Source organism: Rhinoderma darwinii, chromosome 9 (assembly GCF_050947455.1).
Source record: "Rhinoderma darwinii isolate aRhiDar2 chromosome 9, aRhiDar2.hap1, whole genome shotgun sequence".
NCBI lineage: Eukaryota > Metazoa > Chordata > Amphibia > Anura > Rhinodermatidae > Rhinoderma > Rhinoderma darwinii.
Window position 1 is genome coordinate 11092077 of NC_134695.1, and position 24224 is coordinate 11116300.

At 41.4% G+C, this 24224-nt stretch overlaps 1 protein-coding gene across 1 annotated transcript in view; it reads right to left on the reverse strand.

Moving 5' to 3' along the window:
• Positions 1 to 13425: 13425 nt before the first annotated feature.
• DNAJC4 (DnaJ heat shock protein family (Hsp40) member C4) overlaps positions 13426 to 24224 on the reverse strand; it is a 70601-nt gene continuing 59802 nt past the window's right edge. Inside the window, exons 4-7 of the mRNA XM_075837261.1 lie at positions 23895 to 24124; positions 22561 to 22719; positions 20640 to 20726; positions 13426 to 13907 (exon numbers count right to left, since the gene is read on the reverse strand). Coding sequence (XP_075693376.1) covers positions 13805 to 13907; positions 20640 to 20726; positions 22561 to 22719; positions 23895 to 24124 — 579 coding nt within the window. The 3' untranslated portion in view covers positions 13426 to 13804. The remainder of the gene's footprint in view (positions 13908 to 20639; positions 20727 to 22560; positions 22720 to 23894; positions 24125 to 24224) is intronic.

Genomic DNA, 24224 nt, shown 5'->3' on the forward strand with positions numbered 1-24224 from the left:
CCGAGTGAGAAGGTCCTACAGACTGGCACCTAATTTTCAGAGACCCCTGCTACCTTCTTGTTCTGTCGTCCTTGAAGAACCCATGCAGGTGGATAGCATCAGACTGTCTGACAAAGAGCGGCAGCACAGACGTTCTGCTAACTTATGTATATACTGTGGCTGAAAGCAGTGGCGGATTAAGTAGACCATAGGCCCTGGGTTGTTACCCACACTTGGGCCCCCCTTCCGCACCGCCGCCCTGCTGCACCGTAACTATTGTTAACACTACCTTTTTGCGCAAGCATTAACAAACAAATAGGTGTTAAGATTCCCCTTGTCACAGGGCTGTGTCCCTACATCAGAGTTTCCCAACCTTTTCAGGCTCGAGGCACCCCAGGAAAAAAAAAAAATTCTCAGGGCACCCCTACCAAAAATTGTTTACAAAACGACAAACAATGGCTAAAAACAAGCACTACACTCTTAGGGTATGTTCACACAACGTTTTTTTTTGTAAGGCAGAAACTAAAAATCTGCCTCCAAATTAATTTAGGAATTTTGAGGCAGATTTTGAACTGACAGCGTTGTTTGACTTTTATTTTTTTGCTGTGTTTTTTGCCCACATTTTTTTTAAGCCGTTGAAGCGAATGCAAAAACTGCAGACAAAAAAGCACCAAACGAGCTCCGCAGGTTTTTTCTGCCTCCTATTAATTTCAATGGGAGGTCAGAGGCGGAAACCACTCGAAGACCATCAGCCCCCCACTCACAGTAATGTCCATCAGCCCCCCACTCACAGTAAAATGACCATCAGCCCCAAATCACAGTAAAATATCCATCAGCCCCCCACTCACAGTAAAATGACCATCAGCCGCCCACTCACAGTAATGACCATCAGCCCCCACTCACAGTAATGACCATCAGCCCCCCACTAACAGTAATGACCGACCATCAGCCCCCCACTCACATTATAATGACCCCTCAGTAGAAACCATCAGCCCCCTCCAGTAAAGCCACCATCAGCCTCAGCCCACCCCCCCTCCCCCGGTAAAATGACCATCTGCCCCCCTAGTACCTCTAGTAAAGTGACCATCACAGAGAGAAAGTGTGCTTACTCCTGGGGAAGGAATAAATAAGGAGGTATAAGAACAACAACTCCAAGCATGTCCAGGCTATTATGTGAGATCAATGGACATTACAGGGAGGAGATATAAGAGGAGAGAACAACAACTCCAAGCATGTCCAGGATGTTATGTGATAGAGAAAGTTTACAGGAGGGGGGAGGTAGAAGAGGAGCGAACTATAACTTCCAGCATGTCCAGGCTGTTAGGAGATATCAGAGGACATTACAGGGAGGAGGTATAAGAGGAGAGAACTACAACTTCCAGCATGCCCAGACTGTTATGTGATATCAGAGGACATTACAGGAGGAGGTATAAGAGGAGAGAACTACAACTCCCAGCATGTCCAGACTGTTATTATGGGATATCAGAGGACATTACAGGGAGGAGGTATAAGAGGAGAGAACTACAACTACCTGCATGTCCAGACTGTTATTATGGGATATCAGAGGACATTACAGAGAGGAGGTATAAGAGAGAACTACAACTACCAGCATGTCCAGACTTATTATGTGATATCAGAGGACATTACAGGGAGGAGGTATAAGAGGAGAGGACTACAACTCCCAGCATGACCAGTCTGTTATTATGGGATATCAGAGGACATTACAGGAGGAGCTATAAGAGGAGAGGACTAAAACTCCCAGCATATCCAGGATGTTATTATGGGGTATCAGAGGACATTACAGAGAGGAGGTATAAGAGGAGAGGACTACAACTTCCGGCATTCTGGCTCCATTTCTCACATAACTGCTAACAAAGTAAAGAAAAAAAATACTTACCCTGCCCAGTGTTAACGGTTCCTCTCCCTCCGTCAGGCTTCTAGTGGGAAACGGTGGGCGGTACTCGTAACAGACATCCGCGCGTCACATCTGCTACAAGGGCGGAGCTTGTAGTAAAAAAAATATATATATTTTTTTTTATTTAAATTTTTTTTTTGCAGTGGATGAGCAGAGTGCTGTGGCACCCCTGGACAGCTCTCGCGGCACCCCAGTTGTGAACCACTGCCCTACATACTGAGAGTATCACACTGTGCAGGGACACATCCTCCTGAAAAGGGGAATTGTCTATCAGTCCTGGACTGCAGAAAAACTTTTTGTGAAATACAAGGATTTCCAATAATAAACGTCAGGAGAGGTGACAGATTCTCTATAAATCTAGTGACTCACAGGTGATGACGTCTCAGATTCTAGTAGTTTTTTCCTCTTTTCTTCTCCATCCGGTCCAGAGTTCATGACGACTTCTCCCGGCCATAACCCATTTCTGCAGAATTTGCCACTCAGATATCTTCGGCTCCTCACTTTTCCAACATTTCCACACCTATAAACGAAAATAAAATTATCATGGTGCCACATACTGTGCCCCTAAATATAATAGAACCAAACACTGCGCGCCTGAATATAATAATACCATACACTGTAAAACACCACATACACACAGCCCCTCTACATAGTGCCACACACAACCCCCTGTATATAGATCACACATCCCCCCCATAGAGAGCGTTACACACAGCCCCCTATAGATAGCACCATACAGCCCCCTGTAGGGAGCACCACTCCGCCCTCCCCTCTTGTAAATAGCACCACTGAGCCCCCCCTGTAAAGAGCGCCACACACATACCGCTGTGGATAGCGCCACACAGCCCCCCCTTGTATATAGTGCTACACAGCCCTCCCCATTTGTACAGTGCAATACAGTGCTCCCCCCTTTGTATATAGGGCCACACAGCGCTCCCCCTTGCATATAGGGCACTTAGCGCTCCCCCTTGTATATAGTGCACACAGCTCTCCCCCCTTTGTATATAGGGTCACACAGAACTTCCCCCCTTGTATATAGGGCTACACAGCGCTTCCCTCTTGTATATAGGGCCACATAGCGCTCCCCCTTGTATATAGTGCAAACAGCGCTCCCCCTTTGTATATAGTGCACACAGCGCTCCCCCTTTGTATATAGAGCACACAGCGCTCGCCCTTTGTATATAGAGCACACAGTGCTCGCCCTTTGTATATAGGGCCACACAGCACTCCCCCCTTGCATATAGTGTCACAGAGCACTCCCACACTTTGCATATAGTGTGTCACAGCGCTCCCCTCCCTCTTGTATATAGGCCCACACAGCGCTACCCTCCCCCTTGTATATAGGGCTACCCAGCACTCCCACCCTCCTTGAATATATACACAGCACTACCCCACCTAAAAAAAAAATATATATTTTACTTACCTTGCCCCGTGGCGGCCGTTCAAGCTGGACGCATGTGAATCCTTCGGACTAGATGCATGCGCAGACCGGCGTGATGCAGTACCTCATCACATCGGGCTGCGCAGGGAGTCTTCCCAGCGCCTTATAGGCTGCAGGCCTAACGTGGCCTGCAGCCTATAATATTCATTTGTATCGGAGTCCTGAGAACTCAGTTACTTATGAATGTGGCTGCCGATAGCACCGGGGCCCCCTCCGGTGCTAGCGACGCCACCGGGCATGAGGGGGTCGTGCGGTCATGTGGGGTTCGCCCGAACCGCCCTAATGATGATCCACCACTGGCTGCAAGGGTCATTTTGTGCACCAATGTCCCCAGAAGCTGGGAAACTCCAGCACCTAGGGTTGATAGGAGATACTACCCTTGGTGGACCGATGACTTCTGAAAAAATTCTCTCCTCAACTCTCAATTCCTGTGAAGAATCACAGGTGAAGAATCACATTCTGTTTCTGCTTATCTGGACCCTGGAGCGGCTGCAAACTTCATTCACCAGGCCTTAGTAGACCATTTCCACTTACCCACGACTCAGCTGAGAAATCTCTAGCGGTGGCTTCCGTGAATGGTCAAACATTGCCAGATCCAATTCTCTCCATCACAGTACCATTGAGGTGTTCTACACTCGGAACAAATAGCCTTCTATATTCTGCCTAAGGATATTAATCCAATCCTTCTGGGACTACCACGGCTTCCCAAACACACTCCTGTCCTCGACTAGAATTCCGAGGAGATTCAGAGGTCTACACAGGTTCGTCCTGTCCAATCTCCGATGCCTCAGTCACTCATTGGTCACTCATTGGTCTGCCTCCAAAGTATGCCTGTTATGCGTATGTCTTCAGCAAGGAGGCGGAGATCCTGCCTCCTCCATCATCCTTACAACTGTCTGATTCAGTTGCTTCCTGAGACTTCACCACAGTTCTCATTGGAGGTTGATGTGTCGTTCATTGGTGCTGCAGCACTTCTTTTCCAAAGGACCTCTAAGGGGAAAGCTGTCTCCTGTGGTTTCTTCTCCAAACTCTTCTCGGCTGCAGAAAGAAACTATTCCATTTGAGATCGGGAGCTCTTGGCTATTAAATTGGCCATAGAAGAGTGGAGACATCTGTTGGACGGCGCTGCACACCCTGTTTCCATCTATACTGACCATAAAAACCTCACCTACCTACAGTCGGCACATGTCTAAATCCACGTCAAACCAGATGGGCTCTGTTCTTCTCCAGATTTAATTTTCTACTCCATTTCCGCCCAGCCAACAAAAAAGTCAAAGCAGATGCTCTATCCGGTACATTTGAGACTACTGACCTGGAAGAGGATCCTCAGCACATCATCGACTCCTCATGCATAATATCTGTTGCTCCTCTACAAATCAGAGACATTCCTCCATGGAAAACCTATGTTCCTCCGGCAGACCGGAGAAATATTCTCTCCTGGGGTCACAACTCCAAGTTGGCAGGTCATTCCGGCACTCGGAAGAACCAGGACTTTATCTCTCATCACTACTGGTGGCCCACATTGCCTAAATATGTTGTGGACTATGTCTCCCCATGTACCAACTGTGCCCAAAATAAATGTTCTCACTCCAGGCCTGCGGGTCTGCTTCAAACTTTTCCTGTCCCAAACAGCCCATGGCAACACATTGCCATGGATATCATTACAGATCTCCCTTCCTCTGATGGATGCCTCAAAGAATACCTGCTTGAAAATCCCCTCCTTCAAATTTGCTCCCAGGTTCTTTGGTCTCTTTGAGGTCTTGCAACAGATCAACCCTGTGTCATATAGACTACGTTTGTCTCCTACGCTCAAAATTCCCAATTAATTCCAGGTCTCACTCCTGATGCCTGTAGTCCTCAACCGTTACAGCAAGTCTTCTGATTCGTCTACATCTCCTAGGAGCGCAGCTGATGTGTTTGAGGTCAAGAAAATTCTGGATCTCAAGAAGGTGGGAAGGAGGACCTTTTATCTTGTGGACTGGAAAGGGTTTGGTCCTGAAGAGAGATCTTAAGAACCCGAAGAGAACATTGATACCTCTGCTCAGGGACGCCGGCACGCTCTGCTCTCTCCCCCTTCCCCGGCCTATGCACGTAGTGTGCGCGCACTCGTCCCCGTTCTTAAAGGGCCATCGCGAGCAACAGGAGTATTGCTCCCAACCTCTCCCAGCACAACCTGGATTTTTTTGAAAACTCTGCCCACTTCCTCAGTGCCTGAGCAATGTTAATGCTAACCGAGTTAGTCTGCAAAGGCTCCGTTTCCAGTTCCCTGAAACCTGTGTCTGTGACTATCCAATATCTGTGTCCGGTCCTGTATCTTCTGTTCTGTGTCAAGTCCTGTATCCGTGTCCAGTGTCGAGTCCAGTTTACGTGACAATTTCAGCTTCCAAGAATCCAAAACAAGCCAGCTTCTGCTAATCCAGCACAAACTGGCTTCTGATAATCCCGCACAAACCATCTTCCGATAATCCAGCAGCAGTCAGCTTCCAGTAATCCGGCACAAGCCTTCCATCAAGGTAACATTGACCAGTGACTGTTCTATACTCGCTTGGCCTGCAGCTACGTCGTTATACGGAGTAGCGCAGTGGGTCCACATTCCCCGGGGACGTTACAGTTGATCATTGTCACCTGTTTGGTATAAATGACTAATCATACGCCTGAATATAATCCTACAATATCTGACTTTGTGAAAGTGTACCTAGAAGAATCTATGCGGTTTTGAAGGCTTTGGTTTTGGTTGAAGGTTTTGGTTGGTCACCAAATATTGATTTGATTTAGATTTCTCTTCCGTTCATTCACTCTGTATTTTGTTAATTGCAAAAAAATAAAATAAAATTTGTAACACTTCTATATTTAAATGCATTCTTACTTTGCAGAATTTTTCTGCCTAAAACTTTTGCACAGTACTGTATTTTATATATATATATATATATATATATATATATATATATATATATACACATACATACACACACACACACACACACACACACACATTATAAATACATTAGCTGCCAAATCTGTAACTAAAAAAAAATAATTGATTTCCACATGAAGACGTCATTTCTTTTTGTCTTTAGATCTTGAGGTAAGAGTCCAGTTTCCTTAGTATTGTTTGTGGCACACAGCTGTGCACAAGTGCATGTTGGTCGTCCTGTGACATTACCACTCAGAGGATATGGAGGAAGCTGATGCATAATTTGACAATGCAATAGGGGGAGGAAAATGGCAAATTATTGTGTTTTCTCATTCATTTGTTTATGTCAAATCCAAGTTTACATACATTGCACAATGCAGCTGCTCCATTACAACATACAGGGGGAGGAAGCCTTCTACAGCTATTCAAACATCCTGAGAACAACAAGGTAGTGAAACATTAATACCACTCAACAATAAAGTGACGCCTCAAACTGCGCCAAGTCTTTCTTATAGCTGATCCTGGTCATGTCTTCCCATGTTTTCGTCAGGACGTGTTCTTTCACACCTGAAATTCTGCTATATGTACTCAGTTCTTTTTATGATTCAAGTTACTGTGTCACCTCATTAGAATACAGATATTGGCGATCATATTCCTCTGCAAGTATTGGCAAATTACCTCTGTTGGCATACAAATACTGGCATGCTATTATAAGCACCTGCATATAAAAGGAGTTAGGAATTAATTATGTATTTGATGAATTATCATTGTTATTTAGTATTTACATCCCAGCCTTCTGTCCTTACTAGGAGTGCCGTTTACTGTGTACAGTATTTATATAAAGCTGTCTGTGCGGATTATGCCAAGTCAGAGAGATTTCTTTAATCTCCCTGAGAGATACGGATTGGTAGCAGTTGCCCTCAGAACCCATATTAATGTAGCCCATACAAGTTTTTTTTATGCAAACGAGGGTCTCAGCACCTGGCTACATGTACACGACCATTTGTATTTTGCAGGCCCATAAACAGATTCAATGTCCGTTTTTTGCTGTCCGTGTGTCATCAGTGTGTCCTCTGCAACCGTTCTGTATGTTCTATAGGTTTGACTTGGAGGGGCAAGACCAAGCCACAAACACGGACAGGAATAGGACACACTCTGAGTTTTGCAACCTGGTCCCACTGCCCCCACACAGATCCGTAAAAAAAAAGTAGTGTGCATGGGGCCATAGAAATGAATATGTCAGTTTGCTATCCGTTAGAAAACCATGGATAGCACACTGACGAAAACAAAGTCGTGTGCATGTATCCCAAGAGAGAGGGGAAACTTTCTGTAAGGAAATGTTAGGGAATGATCCCCCCTCTTCCTTGTGCCAAGATCTGATCCTCCCTTTTGATCATAAAAGATGGATGGAAGAGCAGACGTGATGAGAAGTGGGCCTTATTGTAATGTGTAAGTATGATTATTCGGAGTGTTAGACTAAGAAATAATAGTTGAGAATATCAATTAACCAAAGTAATAAAAGAGACGTACTAATATTCCTTTAAAAAGTTATTTGCTGGATTTGACTGACATTGCCTCTCCAGTGCAGTTGTGAATTTGCAATTCTGCAGAAGAGATGAAATGTGCCTCGGTATACTTAGTGCTGCCTTCTTTGCCTTACTCTAGTTCATTTCTGCCTAAATCATGTTTTGTAGCAATTTCTTTGCAATGAGGACTGCTGGTCTACAGCCTATACCGACACGTGTTTCCTCCTACACCTGTAATGCTAAAAACCTACACTACCGTTCAAAAGTTTAGGGTCACTTAGAAATTTCCTTATTTTTGAAAGAAAAGCACAGTTTTTTTCAATGAAGATAACATTAAATTAATCAGAAATACACTCTATACATTGTTAATGTGCTAAATGACTATTCTAGCTGCAAACGTCTGGTTTTTAATGCAACATCTACATAGGTGTATAGAGGCCCATTTCCAGCAACCATCACTCAAGTGTTCTAATGGTACATTGTGTTTGCTAACTGTGTTAGAAGGCTAATGGATGATTAGAAAACACTTGAAAACCCTTGTGCAATTATGTTAGCACCACTGTAAACAGCTTTGCTGTTTAGAGGAGCTATAAAACTGACCTTCCTTTGAGCTAGTTGAGAATCTGGAGCATTACATTTGTGGGTTCGATTAAACTCTCAAAATGGCTAGAAAAAGAGAGCTTTCATGTGAAACTCGACAGTCTATTCTTGTTCTTAGAAATGAAGGCTATTCCATGCGAGAAATTGCCAAGAAACTGAAGATTTCCTACAACGGTGTGTACTACTCCCTTCAGAGGACAGCACAAACAGGCTCTAACCAGAGTAGAAAGAGAAGTGGGAGGCCCCGCTGCCCAACAAGACAAGTACATTAGAGTCTCTAGTTTGAGAAATAGACGCCTCACAGGTCCTCAACTGGCAGCTTCATTAAATAGTACCCGCAAAACGCCAGTGTCAACGTCTACAGTGAAGAGGCGACTCCGGGATGCTGGCCTTCAGGGCAGAGTGGCAAAGAAAAAGCCATATCTGAGACTGGCTAATAAAAGGAAAAGATTAATATGGGTAAAAGCACACAGACATTGGACAGAGGACGATTGGAAAAAAGTGTTATGGACAGACGAATCGAAGTTTGAGGTGTTTGGATCACACAGAAGAACTTTTGTGAGACGCAGAACAACTGAAAAGATGCTGGAAGAGTGCCTGACGCCATCGGTAATGTGATGGTCTAGGGTTGCTTTGGTGCTGGTAAAGTGGGAGATTTGTACAAGGTAAAAGGGATTTTGAATAAGGAAGGCTATCACTCCATTTTGCAACGCCATGCCATACCCTGTGGACAGCGCTTGATTGGAGGCAATTTCATCCTACAACAGGACAATGACCCAAAGCACACCTCCAAATTATGCAAGAACTATTTAGGGAAGAAGCAGGCAGCTGGTATTCTATCTGTAATGGAGTGGCCAGCGCAGTCACCAGATCTCAACCCCATAGAGCTGTTGTGGGAGCAGCTTGACCGTATGGTACGCACAAAGTGCCCATCAGGCCAATCCAACTTGTGGAAGGGTCTTCTGGAAGCATGGGGTGAAATTTCTCCCGATTACCTCAGCAAATTAACAGCTAGAATGCCAAAGGTCTGCAATGCTGTAATTGCTGCAAATGGAGCATTCTTTGACGAAAGCAAAGTTTGAAGGAGAAAATTATTATTTTAAATAAAAATAATTATTTCTAACCTTGTCAATGTCTTGACTATATTTTCTAGTCATTTTGCAACTCATTTGATAAATATAAGTGTGAGTTTTCATCGAAAACACAAAATTGTCTGGGTGACCCCAAACTTTTGAACGGTAGTGTATAAAACACAGCAATGGCCATATACATACACGACCAGATGGAATGCTGGGTGGGTTTATAAATGCCAGACAAAACGCCAAGCTACTTTTTTGATCAGCTCAGTAACTAAACTAAGTATTTAGCAGACATGAAGGGGGCCAAACATCAGAGGTTACTATTGACTATGAGTTTATATCACCTAAAACAATTCTGAACTTGACTTTTGCTCACCTTATTTTGAGATAGGCTTACCTCGTGTTGCCAGAAGAGTGACTATACCTAAAAAATAATCCTGGAACAGACAGTTTATTTTATGTAGACTCTTATCAATTATGTCATGACATAGGTCTTATCACTTGTCATGTCAAATTGGAACAAACCTCGCAAATTGCGGTTTAAAAACAAATAAAAAAATGGTTAAAACATTTTATATAATAAAAACACCCTGTAAAGACTCTTGGCAAAACTGCTCCAAGGGCAAAGGAGGTTCAGTTTATATTGTAATGTCTAATTTCATCAAATTCATATTGCACTGAACTACAATATATGAATAACACCAACATTACCATAAACCAGGACGACTAAAAAAAATTATAAAAAAGTGATAACCATGGATCTGAGCATGCAATGTGGTCAGAATGGTGGTCACTTCCTTCCTTCCTCAGACAGGAAAACTGTTGAATAGATCATCTTTTGCAAAGCGTTTGGCCATTTTCAGACATGGCAGAATTTTATATTGCCTCAGAAATTCACAAAAATACAATACATATCGATGAGAGTTTGCTAAACCCAATGTTAATGTAGCGGAAAAAAATCTGCGCAGAAATTATAGGATGCTGCAGATCCGCAGCATGCTGTTCTCGTGGGGAAATGCTGTGCATTTCCACTGCGGATCTTACCCCTTGCAATGCATTGGGTGAAATCCGCAGCACAATCTTTAGCAAAATCTGCATGTAACACATGTAGATTTTGCTGCAGAAATACACGGCAGAAAAGGTCTGCTAGGTGTAGACCTAAATTCTGAAACCATAAAAATGATAATTAGAAGCCATAAAACTTTATTCGTAGACAATGACTAAATCCAATTATATGAAAAGCACAAAACTGTAAATACCGAAAGACGAAAACTTGGAGCAGCCAATTTACTACTACTGTTTTGATGAAGGTTTTCAAAATAATTAATCTTTATTTATAACAGTAGCCATATAAAAGCCAGTTAAATCGAGTATTTCTTTAAACAAAGTGCCTATTTACTATACAATTTCCTGATTAGTTCTCCCTGATAAAAATTGAGATGGGATCCCAAGAGAACCCTATCTGCCAATGTAATGCAGGCAAATGCAAGTCATGTGTAATAATTATGTTCAGCGCGATGACTGAGGACACAGGTTCAGTGAAGCAAACCTAAAGCCTCATTATGATTAAATTGGGTAGCCAGTCCAGAAACTGTGATGACTCAACAATGAGCGTGACAACACTGCAGTTTGGATCTTATAACTATGTGTTTAGAAATGAGCCCAAAGGTCATCATCTAAATATAAGGTTCACGCCAGGTTTTTGCCATACATTTTTTACTGCTTATTGCAAAAAAAAAACAAAAAACCTTAAAACTACTGCAACACAATGCAACTACAGTAGCTCTGTCTCCAAGGCTCCTGTATTCAGTACAATGATGTTACCATATTACGCCCATCACAGGAGCAGCATTGTCAAAACTAGTGCAAGGCTCAATGCAAACAGTCTTGTTGGTGCTTTCATTTCCTAAAGTACTTCTGAAATATAAAAGCTGGAATATGATTGGTTGCTAAGATCAAATGCTCCGCTTTTCCCTTGTACTAATTTGGATCAATCTCCCCCATTATGTGGACTCAAATAACCAAATACAACAATATCTACATACTACCTGGCTTAAATGCAAACACAATATATATGGTGACATTTAGGTATTTAATAATCTGAGTCCACACAAGATCTTAAATGGGTTTTAAAATATTGATAGACCTATCCTTAGGATAGACCATTAATTTCAGATTGGTGGAGGTCCGACTCCCTCCACCCCCGCCGATCAACTGTTTAAAGTGGCAACAGCACTGTGACACTTGTGGGTCAAAACTACAATAACTTGAACAGCCCCAACTAAATCTACGGCCTGCAGGTGTGAAAAGCAATGTAAACAATAAAGAGGCCACTGCGTTCGCTCGAGCGTTGTAGCCAACTTAAAGAGGCTCTGTCACCAGATTTTGCAACCCCTATCTGCTATTGCAGCAGATAGGCGCTGCAATGTAGATTACAGTAACGTTTTTATTTTAAAAAAACGAGCATTTTTGGCCAAGTTATGACCATTTTTGTAATTATGCAAATGAGGCTTGCAAAAGTCCAAGTGGGTGTGTTTAAAAGTAAAAGTCCAAGTGGGCGTGTATTATGTGCGTACATCGGGGCGTTTTTAATACTTTCACTAGCTGGGCGCTCTGATGAGAAGTAACATCCTCTTCTCTTCAGAACGCCCAGCTTGTGACAGTGCAGATCTGTGACGTCACTCACAGGTCCTGCATCGTGACGGCCACATCGGCACCAGAGGCTACAGTTGATTCTGCAGCAGCATCAGCGTTTGCAGGTAAGTCGATCTTACCTGCAAACGCTGATGCTGCTGCAGAATCAACTGTAGCCTCTGCTGCCGATGTGGCCGTCACGATGCAGGACCTGTGAGTGACGTCACAGATCTGCACTGTCAGAAGCTGGGCGTTCTGAAGAGAAGAGGATGTTACTTCTCATCAGAGCGCCCAGCTAGTAAAAGTATTAAAAACGCCCCGATGTACGCACCTAATACACGCCCACTTGGACTTTTACTTTTAAACACACCCACTTGGACTTTTGCAAGCCTCATTTGCATAATTACAAAAATGGTCATAACTTGGCCAAAAATGCTCGTTTTTTAAAAATAAAAACGTTACTGTAATCTACATTGCAGCGCCTATCTGCTGCAATAGCAGATAGGGGTTGCAAAATCTGGTGACAGAGCCTCTTTAAACAGCTGATAGGCGGGAGCAGAGAGTTGAACCCACACAGATCTGAAATGGATAGCCTATTGTATAAATACACCATCAATATTGTAATCTTGGAAAACCCTTTTAATGACAACACGGAGCAGGACAGAAATCAGAATTGGATTTTTTTTTTTATCAGGTCTCAGTAGTGCAGCCTCATGCTATGGACATGTATGTAGCAAGCAATATCTCAGCATAGAATAAAGATATGTCAAAAACTGTTTGACGTGTTTAATGTGCACTAAATGGTGGATATTTACCAATATTGCTGTAAACGACATAATTTTATGAGACAGCAAAAATACTGCATTTTGCACAAAATTTATCAAATTGGCTCACATGGAATACATTTGGTGCAACCCACTAGATAGGTAAGGCAGTTTCCGCTTTCTTACCCCACCTCATTGCTGACAAACTTTACGGCAAAAAATGGTGCACACCATTAATAAATGTGGCACATTTTACATCTCTTTCTTCCCTTTTTACTAGAAACTTATTAAAATGGTCTAGGAAGGTGCAAAATGCATCTAAAACACGTAATTAATTTTGCACACGCCATGCACATACTTAGTAAATCTCCAACAATGGCCTTTAGTATATTTCTTCAGGTAGGTTGCCTTCAACTATATAAAAAAATGAAAACATTTGTGTTCAATATATATATATTTATTTATTTTAAAAGGGAGATAAATTTAATGTATGCCAATTGAAAACTGGCATAAGGAAGAGAAGTTTCTAACATGCCTAGTTGTGGCAAATTTATCATTTATTTAAAGTAGATTTTTAGTCTCCTAAACATTTTTTTCATTTGTCTCTTTATGTGACAAAAGTAGAGCACATGTACAAGACCTGCGGAAGAGCTCGTGTCTCTTATTTAACGGTCTGGAACATTTTATTTATTTATCATGAGTTTATCAACAGTCCATAATGATTATAGTAGACCAATAGATAAACCTTCCTCAAAGTACTATTAAAAAAACCGTATCCTACGTATCCCAATCATTGTGATATAGGTCATCATACTGCAAGGACAAACGAAAGCTATTGTTATGTATGTTTATAGTGTTTTATTCACAGCATGTACTATATCACACAAATGATCAGATACAGTATCAGAAAAATATTACATTTTGTTCATTAACCCTGAACACCATTTTTCCCTCATTTTCTAGTTTCCTCTTCAAGGTTCTGTCCATATAATTTCCTGAGCCGTTCTTCATGTCTTTGCACTAGAATCTCCTGCTGCGTGCTTAATCCATTTTCCCTGCATACAAAAAAAACATGTCCGATTATTACAAGAAGACTGTCGTGAAGATAAGGTTTACAGTATAAATAACCTAAATAGAGATGGGGCCAAGACAAGCAGGTAAATGCATGGAGTTACATTACCAAAGACTATTAGGGCTCATGCCGTATTACAGCTTCGTTTTTATGATAATTGTCACTAAATACTGGCTTAGAAATGTCCTTAAAACACATAGAAATACTGTAAAGGGTACCTCATTTGTGGAAATAGGAAAAGTGACTGCATTAGGAATAGGTCGAAAGCGAAGAGCAGATGGATTTTTTATTTAGATACCTTGATGGGTCCGAATTGTGGCATTGAATGGTTTGCCTTTTAGGTTACATTTGTTTATTTATGCATGTAGAGATGTCCCTATGGACATGCAGGATTGGTTTTCTTTTTAGAATATTCATCTATTGATCCACTGATATGTTGTTATCACTTAAAATGTGGTACTAATTTTAGTAGCGGATACTTTTATCTGTTTGTACGTGCTTTTATATTAGGCCGATACATAGATAAAGCCATTTTAACAAATACACATCTATACGTCTTTTTAATATGATTAAATTGGTTTCCCAAGCTCATCAAAAATCTGGGTCAAGGGGGGAATGCAAAAAAAAAAAAGGAATTACTCACATAACAGATCCCCCGGCGTTCCAGCACAGCAGCGCTGGCGCGGTTTGTTGAATATATATATATATATAATCGATCTATCTCAAACAATCTGAGCATTTCCGAAAAATAACCTCAGATAAAAAGTTATCTGAGCGAAACAATTACAGCAAAATGTAAAACATGGACATGGACTTTTCAACATGTGCATACACAAAATTGCCCCTCCGTGGCATATAAAAAGAGATGAGATGCGGCGCATATCATTTCCCTGAGGAAGGAAACTGTGTTTCCGAAAATGTGGCGGAGTTCTTTCGACCCAAGACCGCTTCTCAGGTCGAAAGACCCATGGAGTACTGCCGAAAGTGGAGTATGCCACCGGCCAGGTCGTCTCTACGTTTCAACTTTCGGATTGCCGGATATCAAAACCTTGCTATATAAAGTAGAAACTAGGATCCAATAATTTGATGGAGTAAAACTGTGTGAACACAGATATTGGATCATTTTTGTGGATCGGCTAAACTTCATTTGCTGCGGTTTTGGTCAGCCCAATCTGTTTTTGGGAATCTCCCATCTAGCCACTGTTTGTTCTTAACTTATACTGTTTGAGCAAGCATCTCCTCGTTGCTGGATAGATTTCTAAAAAAAAGTCCCAATTCCCCCTACCCCTCCCAAGTCCCCCACAAACAGAGGCATAGAATTCCTGTCCTTACATTTTTCTTTATTAAACCCTATGAACTGTTACCACTGAAGGAGCGCACTAAACTGGCATTGTATACATTCTGTGTGTCATGCTGGGAAATTCTTTGCCAATTAAAATGACCATTATGTTGTGTTACTTAAGTAGCGCCAATATATTCTGCAACGCTGTACAGATATCATCAACACTTATATCAGTAACTGTCCCCAGGGGGACAATTACATTTCCCTGTCTCAAACACATCACACTAGGGCCAGTTTTATAGCATGCCAATTAACCGGATTATGTTTCTGGAGAACTTGGAGGAAAACCTCGCAAACATGGGAAGAACGTACAAACTTCATGCCGATGTTGCCTTTGTTAAACCAAAAAAGAATACTTATTTATTTAAAGGTCATATAGTCAATGTATATAAATTCGCATATGGGAACCCATACATAGCATAAACACCAAAAAACTTCCCCTAAATGCTACAATAAGACCGAATCAATCGTATTATAGAAAAATAAAAAAATCTTTATTGAAGACAAACAACACAGTTATATACCCATAAAAACAATGTACAATCAGTACAAGAGATAGACAGTGTTGAACATAAGGCAGGGCAAACAATGGGGTTGCTAAACATACAATAACAATATATATAAACCATATTCCATATTCCGTCTTACTATATGTATGCCAGCATTACACAACCTCTAACTATGGTAAACCCACAATATCATAAACGGCAACAGTTATGGATAAACCATGAAAACCTCATGACATACACTACTTAACCCACCATGAGCCATTCCACTGCCACAACACTGTCAGAACACCCCAGGGGTGTTCGGACAGTGTTGTGGCAGTGGAATGGCTCATGGTGTGTTAAGTAGTGTATGTCATGAGGTTTTCATGGTTTATCCAGAACTGTTGCCATTTACGATGTTGCCTTTGGTTGGATTTAAAACCCGTAACCCCAATTCTGCAAGGCAACAGTGCTAACCACAGAGAAACCATGCTGACCAATATTTAAACACTCGGCGCACGAGGACGCAACTGTACGTCCATGTGGCCAGTGTCTTAAGGCACAGGGACGTACAGTCACTGCGAAGTTCCCGGTGCACACTGTCGGCGACTGTGTGCACCGGGAACCGGGAGGCCAGCTGTCCCTGACAGCTGACACTCCACTATATGCCGATCAGCGGCTTATTTCCGCGGATATCGGCAATTAACCCCTTGATTGCGGTAATTGATTGCAATCACCGCATTCAGGGGTTTCTAGCTCATCGGCAGACCTCACGATGAAATCGTGAGGTTTGCAGATGGCTAGCATGGCGATCAGAGGCCAAGTAATGGCCTCCGTGTCTGCGATGTACGGAAGCCTATCAGGATCAGCCTCCTGATAGACTTCCTGTCAGAGTGACAGGATGTCACTGCCGTTCGCGATGCACACTGTCGATGACAGTGTCTGTGACACTGTCGGCGATAGTGTGCATCGGGAACTGGGAGGTCAGCTGTCCCTGACAGCTGACACTCCACTAGTTGCCGATCAGCGGCTCGTTGCCGCTGATTTAGGCAATTAACCCGTTACATGCGGGGCTCGATTGCGATCTCCGCATGTAGGGGGTTTGTAGCACATCAGCAGCCCCCATGCAATTGTGGGGGCTGCTGAAGCTTGTGATGGCACCCGGGGGCGAGACAACGGCCCCCGGGTCTGCCATGTATGTCAGCCTATGAGGATCAGCCTCTGCTGGTCCTCGTAGACTAACTGTCAGAGTGACTGTGACGTCACACTGACAGTTGGAATACGTTACACTACCTAGGTAGTGTAATGTATTCTAGCAGCGATCAGAGCTGCAGGTAAAAAAAGAAAGTGTAAAAAGTAAAGAAAAAAAAAAAAGTTAATAAAAATGTTTTACAAAAGATTTTTTTTTCCTATAATAAGTCTCTTATTATAGGAAAAAAATGAAACCGTTAAAAAACAGTACACATATTTGGTATCACCGCATTCGTAACGACCCAATCTAGAACACTATAATGTTATTTTTACCGCATGTGAACGCCACAAAAAAAACAAACTAAAAACAATGCCAGAATAACTATTTTTTGGTCACCATCCCTCCCAAAATATAGAATAAAAAGTGATCAAAAAGTCGCAAGTACCCTAAAATAGTACCAATAAAAACTACAACCCGTCCCACAAAAAAAAAGAACTTACACCGCTTTTTTGACTGAAAAATAAAAGTTACAGCTCAGAATATGATGACACAAAAAATAAATTATTTTATAAAGAAGTGATTTTATTGTGCAAACGCTGCAAAACATAAATAAAACTATATACATATGGTATCGCCGTAATCGTACCGACCCGCAGAATAAAGTACAATTGTCATTTATAGCGCATTATGAACGCCGTAAGAAATAAAGAATTTAAAACACCAAAATCACTGTTTTTGGCCACCAAAGCTCTAAATAAAAGTAATAAAAAGTGATAAAAAATTTGCATCTACCAAAAAATGGTACCAATAAAAACTACAGCTCGTCCTGCCAAAAATAAGCCCTCACAGCGCTCAATTCATGGAAAAATAAAAAAGTTATGGCGTTTGGAAGGCGGGGAGTGAAAAACTAAAATGGAAAAGCAAAAAAGGATCAGTCCTGCAAATTTAGGGGGACTTTTTCTCCTTTATCCCTTGTGAAAATGAAAAAATTCAACATTTTAGTGGACAAAAATGTTTATATTCATTTTCACGGCCTAACTCTACTAAATTCTGCAAAAGACCTGTGTGGTATAAATGCTCACTAAACCCCTAGAAAAATTCCTTGAGGGGGTCTAGTTTCCAAAATGGGGTCACTTTTGGGGGGTTTCCACTATTTTGTTCCCTCCAGGGGGTTGCAATCGCGACATGGCACTGAAAATCAATCCAGCAAAATCTGTGCTCCAAAATCCAAATGGCGCTCCGTGGGTCCAAACAGCAGTTTATTACCACATATGGGGTATTTCCGTAATCGGGAGAAGATGCTTTACAAATGTTGGGGTGAATTTTCTTCTTTATTCCTTGTAAATATTAAAAATGTCTATGTTATTTGAGAAAAAAAGTAGATTTTCATTTTCACAGACTAACTCCAATAAATATAGCAAAATACCTGTGGGGTCAAAGTGCTAACTATAACCCTAGATAAATTCCTTGAGGGGTCTAGTTTCCAAAATGGGGTCACTTTTGGGGAGTTTCCACTGTTTTGGCCCCACAAGACCTCTTCAAACTCGACATGGTGCCTAAAATATAATCTAAAAATAAGCAGGCCCCAAAATCCACTAGATGCTCCTTTGCTTCTGAGGCCGGTGTTTCAGTCCATTAGCACACTAGGGCCACATGTGGGATATTCCTAAAAACTGCAGGACCTGGGCAATAAATATTAAGTTGTATTTTTCTGGTAAAACCTTCTGTGTTACACAATTTTTTTTATTACATACGAATTTCGGCAAAAAAAAAGGAGAAATTTGTACATTTCCCCTCTACTTTGCTTTATTTCCTGTGAAACGCCTAAAGGGTTAAAATACTTTCTGAATGCTGTTTTGAATAATTTGAGGGGTGCAGTTTTTAAAATGGGGTCTTCTAATATATAAGGCCCTCAAAACCACTTCAGAACTGAACTGGTCCCTGTAAAAATAGCCTTTTGAAATTTTCTTGAAAATGTGAGAAATTGCTGCTAAAGTTCTAAGCCTTGTAACGTCCTAGAAAAATAAAAGGATGTTCAAAAAACGATGCAAATATAAAGTACACATATGGGAAATGGTAACTAGTGACTATTTTGTGTGGTATTACTATTGGTTTTACAAGCAGATACAATTAAATTTAGAAAAATGCAAATTTTTGCACATTTTCTCGAAAATTTTGGTGTTTTTCACGAATAAATATTGAATTTATCGACCAAATTTTTCCACTATCATAAAGTACAATATGTCACGAGAAAACAATCTCAGAATCGCTTGGATAGGTAAAAGCATTCCGGAGTTATTACCACATAAAGTGACACGTCAGATTTTTTAAAATTGGCTGTGCCACAAGGCCAAAACCGGCTGCGTCCTAAAGGGGTTAAATAAAATGTAAAAACATATGTCTAAAGCTAGTATTACACTAGTAATTTGGAACAGTGCATCGTTGAAAAACTTGTTCATAGACAGCCTGCTTAGATTGTTATTTTGGAGGACAATGTCAGCAGCAGCAGCAGCAGCAAAACACCGACTAAATGGAGATAGGCCTATGCTATGGTCTGTGACTAGGTGGCAGATGTGACTATTGGGGTGACAACAATAGTGTTGTACACTAGAGAAATATAAAAAAAGAAGGCAGTGCTCCAATAAAGCTAGAAGGTACAGCTGGTGAAATTTAGAAAAGAATGCATACAATAGAAGACCTTAATAGCTGTTCTGTTAATAGGCACAGCCATATTAAAGGCTTTGGCATGTATATTTTCCCCTGAACTGGGCCACCTCAAAAGTATTATGGGTCCAATCAAGCAGTCGAATGGATAGGAGAAGCAAAAGTTGTGGATTCCAATGGAGCATCGGCAGAGTATGATGTAGTATGGTGAAAGAAGATATGACAGTGGAGAATCCTTAGAGCTTCTTTCAGCAGTAAGAAGGGTAATGGACTACATACCTCATCATACTCCGTCGGTGCCCGATTGGAAACTTTGGTTTCTTCTATCCATTCTACAATGGTGGCGAAGACCCATTGGTCGTTTGTTATAGCAGATGACATGATAGCATGATAACTACACCAGATTGATTTTTTGATCGACCTCTTTTATGTCTTGAAACGGTGATGTTTGGCAAAAATCACTAGTGTCTGACCTGTTTAGGAATTGTTCAATATCCTTAATGCATTTATTAAAGTGGTTTCAAGATGCAGCTTCCCTCTAGAGTACAATTTCACCCAGAAGTGCCCTTTAACGCACCAGACCACTTTCTTGGCTGCAGCAGGGCTATACCCTGGTGCCGGATCTGTCAGACATTGTGGTGGTCACTCTGCTTCCCTAATTCTGTATTTATCAAAACATTTTTGAAGACAGAACATTCATTTTTAATCTTTTATCAAATAATATCTATAGCAGGATTGTCAGTGCCCATCAAATATATAATAGTTGCAATATACTGCAGAAGCCATACTTACCCTGCTCAGCTTTTTCTCTAGTACTCTTCCAAACAGTGCAGACATGAAATAACCACAATAACGTAAACCAAAATCATATTTTAATTATTTGACAACTAATAATATTTGCTAGGAAGATTTAGTCACATCTTTATGTTACAGAACATACAGAAAAATAAACTAATAGTAAATCCTTGAGCTTTTCCATGAAATAAGTTATTATATGAAATATAAAATATTTTCAACTTGTGTACTCACATGGCAGTCTCTTTTCTCTGATTGTAAAATTTCATAATCTTCATCTGTTGTTCAACCAATTCCTTGCGACGAATGTCTCTAACTGTGCTATAGCAAGACATACAGAACAAATAACCCCATTAGAATTTTGTCACTGATTGCACATATCTCACAAAATAAGCTTAGATTGGGCTATGAAGCCTGAGCTAATAGCAATTTTTTAGTCAAGATGACATGCTGCTAAAATCTCACGTGATCACTTGAACAGAGCCAAACACGCACCTTTGGCTAAGCGGATTTTAAGGAGCATGGGGTCCAGACACTTCTAGCTCTACTTATAATACAATTGGACAGTTAAAATCCAACTTAAGGTCACAGGCCAAAGATCGGGCAAGCGAGCGTTCATATGAACGATCATTCCTGATCATTGCCCTGTGTAAACAAGGCAACAATCACTCAATGAACGAGCAAACACTTGTTCAGTGGCTAATCTACTTGCTTTTGCGGCCAATGAAATTTTCGTTGGTCGGCAAAACATCTCCCTGTGTAAACAGGGAAATGTGCTGCTGACATGATGGAAATGTATAGGGAGGAACGATAGTAGCAACAATCGCACGTCCCCACACATAACTGATCGTTGAACCTTGTGAAAGGAGCAAACGTTCGCCGATCTGTGCTAGTTTTCACGACCCAAATTAGGCCGTGTAAAAGGACCTTTAATTAATCTAGCTTTCACCAACATAATCAAGTATAGGGTCAATTATGAGACTTTGTTGTAACGTTAGTTCTTTTAAAGTACGCCATTAAACGGAACCTGTCACATTGAAAATGCTGTCCATGTTATAGAGAAGGAGCGGAGTGGACTGATATATAGTTTTGTGGGAAAAGACTTAAAAGGGGTTTTCCCACGAGGGACATTTCAGAACATGTCAGATAGATGCGAGTCCCACCTCTGGGACCTGCATCTATCTCTAGAACGGGGCCCCTGAACCCTGATCTACCTCTTTGTGTTCCGGCTGATTTCCGACCATAAAAGAGAAAGCAGCTTAGCTCGCTGAGCTACGCTGTTTTCGTAAGCCACTTAGAACTGAGCGGTAGTTACAGCAACAGCGTAGCTCGCATGCTACACTGCTTCCGTAACTGCCATTCACTACTATGGGAGTTACAGAAACAGCGTAGCTCAGCGAGTTACGCGGGTTTTTGTAACTCCCGTCCACTTCCTGATTACGTGGTCGGAAGTTACAGAAACAGTGTGAGCACAAAAAGCTGGAACGAGGTTTAGGGGGGCACCGTTCTAGCGATAGGTGCGGGTCCCAGAGGTGGGACCCGCATCTATCTTACATTTATGACCTATCCTGCGGATAGGTCATAAATGTCCCCAGTGGGAAAACTCTTTTAATATAACTTGTAATTTATAAATCTAAATTCCTGCTCTCTCTGTGCTTAAAAGTCTATTGGGCGGTTCTATTCAGTGATTGACAGCCATCTCTGTATGCATTCTAATACTGGAAAGGCCATGGTACAGTTGTTCATAGAAACCAACCAGATCAGTGCTTTTGTTTTCCAAAGTGCATCTGAAAAATGAGAGCTAAAATCTAATTTGTGGTCATGGGCAATAGCCATTGATAAATCTCTCCCAAAATTATAAATCTGCAGAGTCTTCAGATTGTGGATTTTTCAGGATAGATAAACAAATATGGTTTCCTTGCGTCCACGGGAGATATCCATGCCGGTCCATGGACGGGAAGGGGATGGCTTCATCTTATTGGTCTGCAAATCCCCTGCTGCTTTGTGTATGAAAACTCTGTTTTGGGGCTTCCAAAAAGGGGAAAGACTTGACCATCCAAATATTGTAATTCCATTAACTTGTCAATTAGATTAAAAAAAAAAAAAAAAAAAAAGTACATGAAAAATCCTAAATGAAACGATCAAGGGTAATTACCTAAAAAGTTCATAGTGTACAAAGATACTAAGGCTCCCTATGAAGATGCAATATAAAACCATCATATAATTTCTCTGTCCCCGCTCTTCTGTAGACTCTTCGCACTCTTTTTTTGGAGGAAATTCTGACCAGTACCGTCCATAATCTTCTGATGTAGACCTTATCGGAATAGAAGAACAGTCATAAGTACCAAGGAGTTAATAATTTAAAGGGAAGGTGTCATGAATTTTTTTTCTTTTTTTTTTATCATATTGCTATTAATATATTAACATAAATTTTATTTGTGTTCTCATGTTCTACTTTTTACTTTGTTCTTACTTTAAGTTCTCTATGGGGGCTGCCATTTTTTTTTCATCTCTGTATGTGTCGATTAACGACACATACAGAGATGGAATACGGCACATACAACCCCATAGAGAATGCGAACGGGAGCCATTCCATTCTCTGAAGCGTACGCCGTCTGTGTGAGAACGGCGAATGCGCTGCTCCCACACAGACCAAAAGGAAGCACGTTTGCAGAGCGAAATCCGGCGCCATTTTCATGTGGACCGGAAGCCGCTGCTGGACAGTAAGATGACGACTTCCGGCCGCGGCTTCCGGCCATATGTTCAAGGAAGCGAAGGCGCATGGAATAGAGCGGAGCTGGCGGCGGCAGGAGAAGGCAATTTATGTTCGTGTATGTGATGTGTGTATTATGTTCGTGTTAAACTATCTGCTTAGCACTGTATCTAATCCTCCTACACTGTGCAGTTGCTCAGAAAATGGCAGCACACAGTGTAGGAGGTTTGAAGATTCAAACCCCTCCTTCTCCTGGCACTAGCTAGAAGAAGGGAGGGGGGATTGTGTGAGGACACTAGAGAGAGAGTGTCTACCCCAAATTTGCAGCATAAAGCAATGAGGTTGCTTTACCACATTGACCATGCTGCAATTTTGGGAACTGCTCCCTCTAGTGGCTAGCACATGGAAATGTTATAAATTAGAATCTAATTAATAATATTTCCTGACTTGTGAAAAAAAAATTAAAAAATAAAACAATGTGTAATAACTTAAATAATAATTGTTTAACTAAAAAAAAAAATCTGCCTCTATGCATCTATATCCACGAAGGGAGGAATTTCCTGATATATCAAGGCATTTGGAAGATAAGTGGTAGCATGGGAAGTGGAGCATTGAGTGCAATGTAAGATAACGAAAGGGAAAGCTAGTAAAGAAAGGGGGTCAACGGGTATAGAGAAGCATTTTGCACTTTTGCAAGGTAAAACACCACAAAGTAGAAATCAGAAGACATCAGAAAGTGTCCCACAAAAAATGAAGTTCACAGTTTGGGTTATTACCTGGTAAATGGTCCCTGCTCTGTCTGGTAAGATTGTTTCCAGTTGTATGTTGTGCTATAAGATTTATTTGGACTGCGACCTGTTGATCCCCAATTTTCTCTCTGTATTGCTTCCAAAATCTGGTCATACTCCAAGCGGGAAGAGAACTTGCTTAACACTCTGTAAGCCTCATTAAGGCGCACAAACTGGGAGTGCAGAAGAGGGTTTGTGGGGTCACTGTCAGGATGGCACTGGGATGAGAAAGGAGGAAGCATTAGAAGACAGATGCGCTTATGAAATGTGGTCATAAAAAGTAAGAACCGGGAACACGGTTGGTCGGGATATAACCAG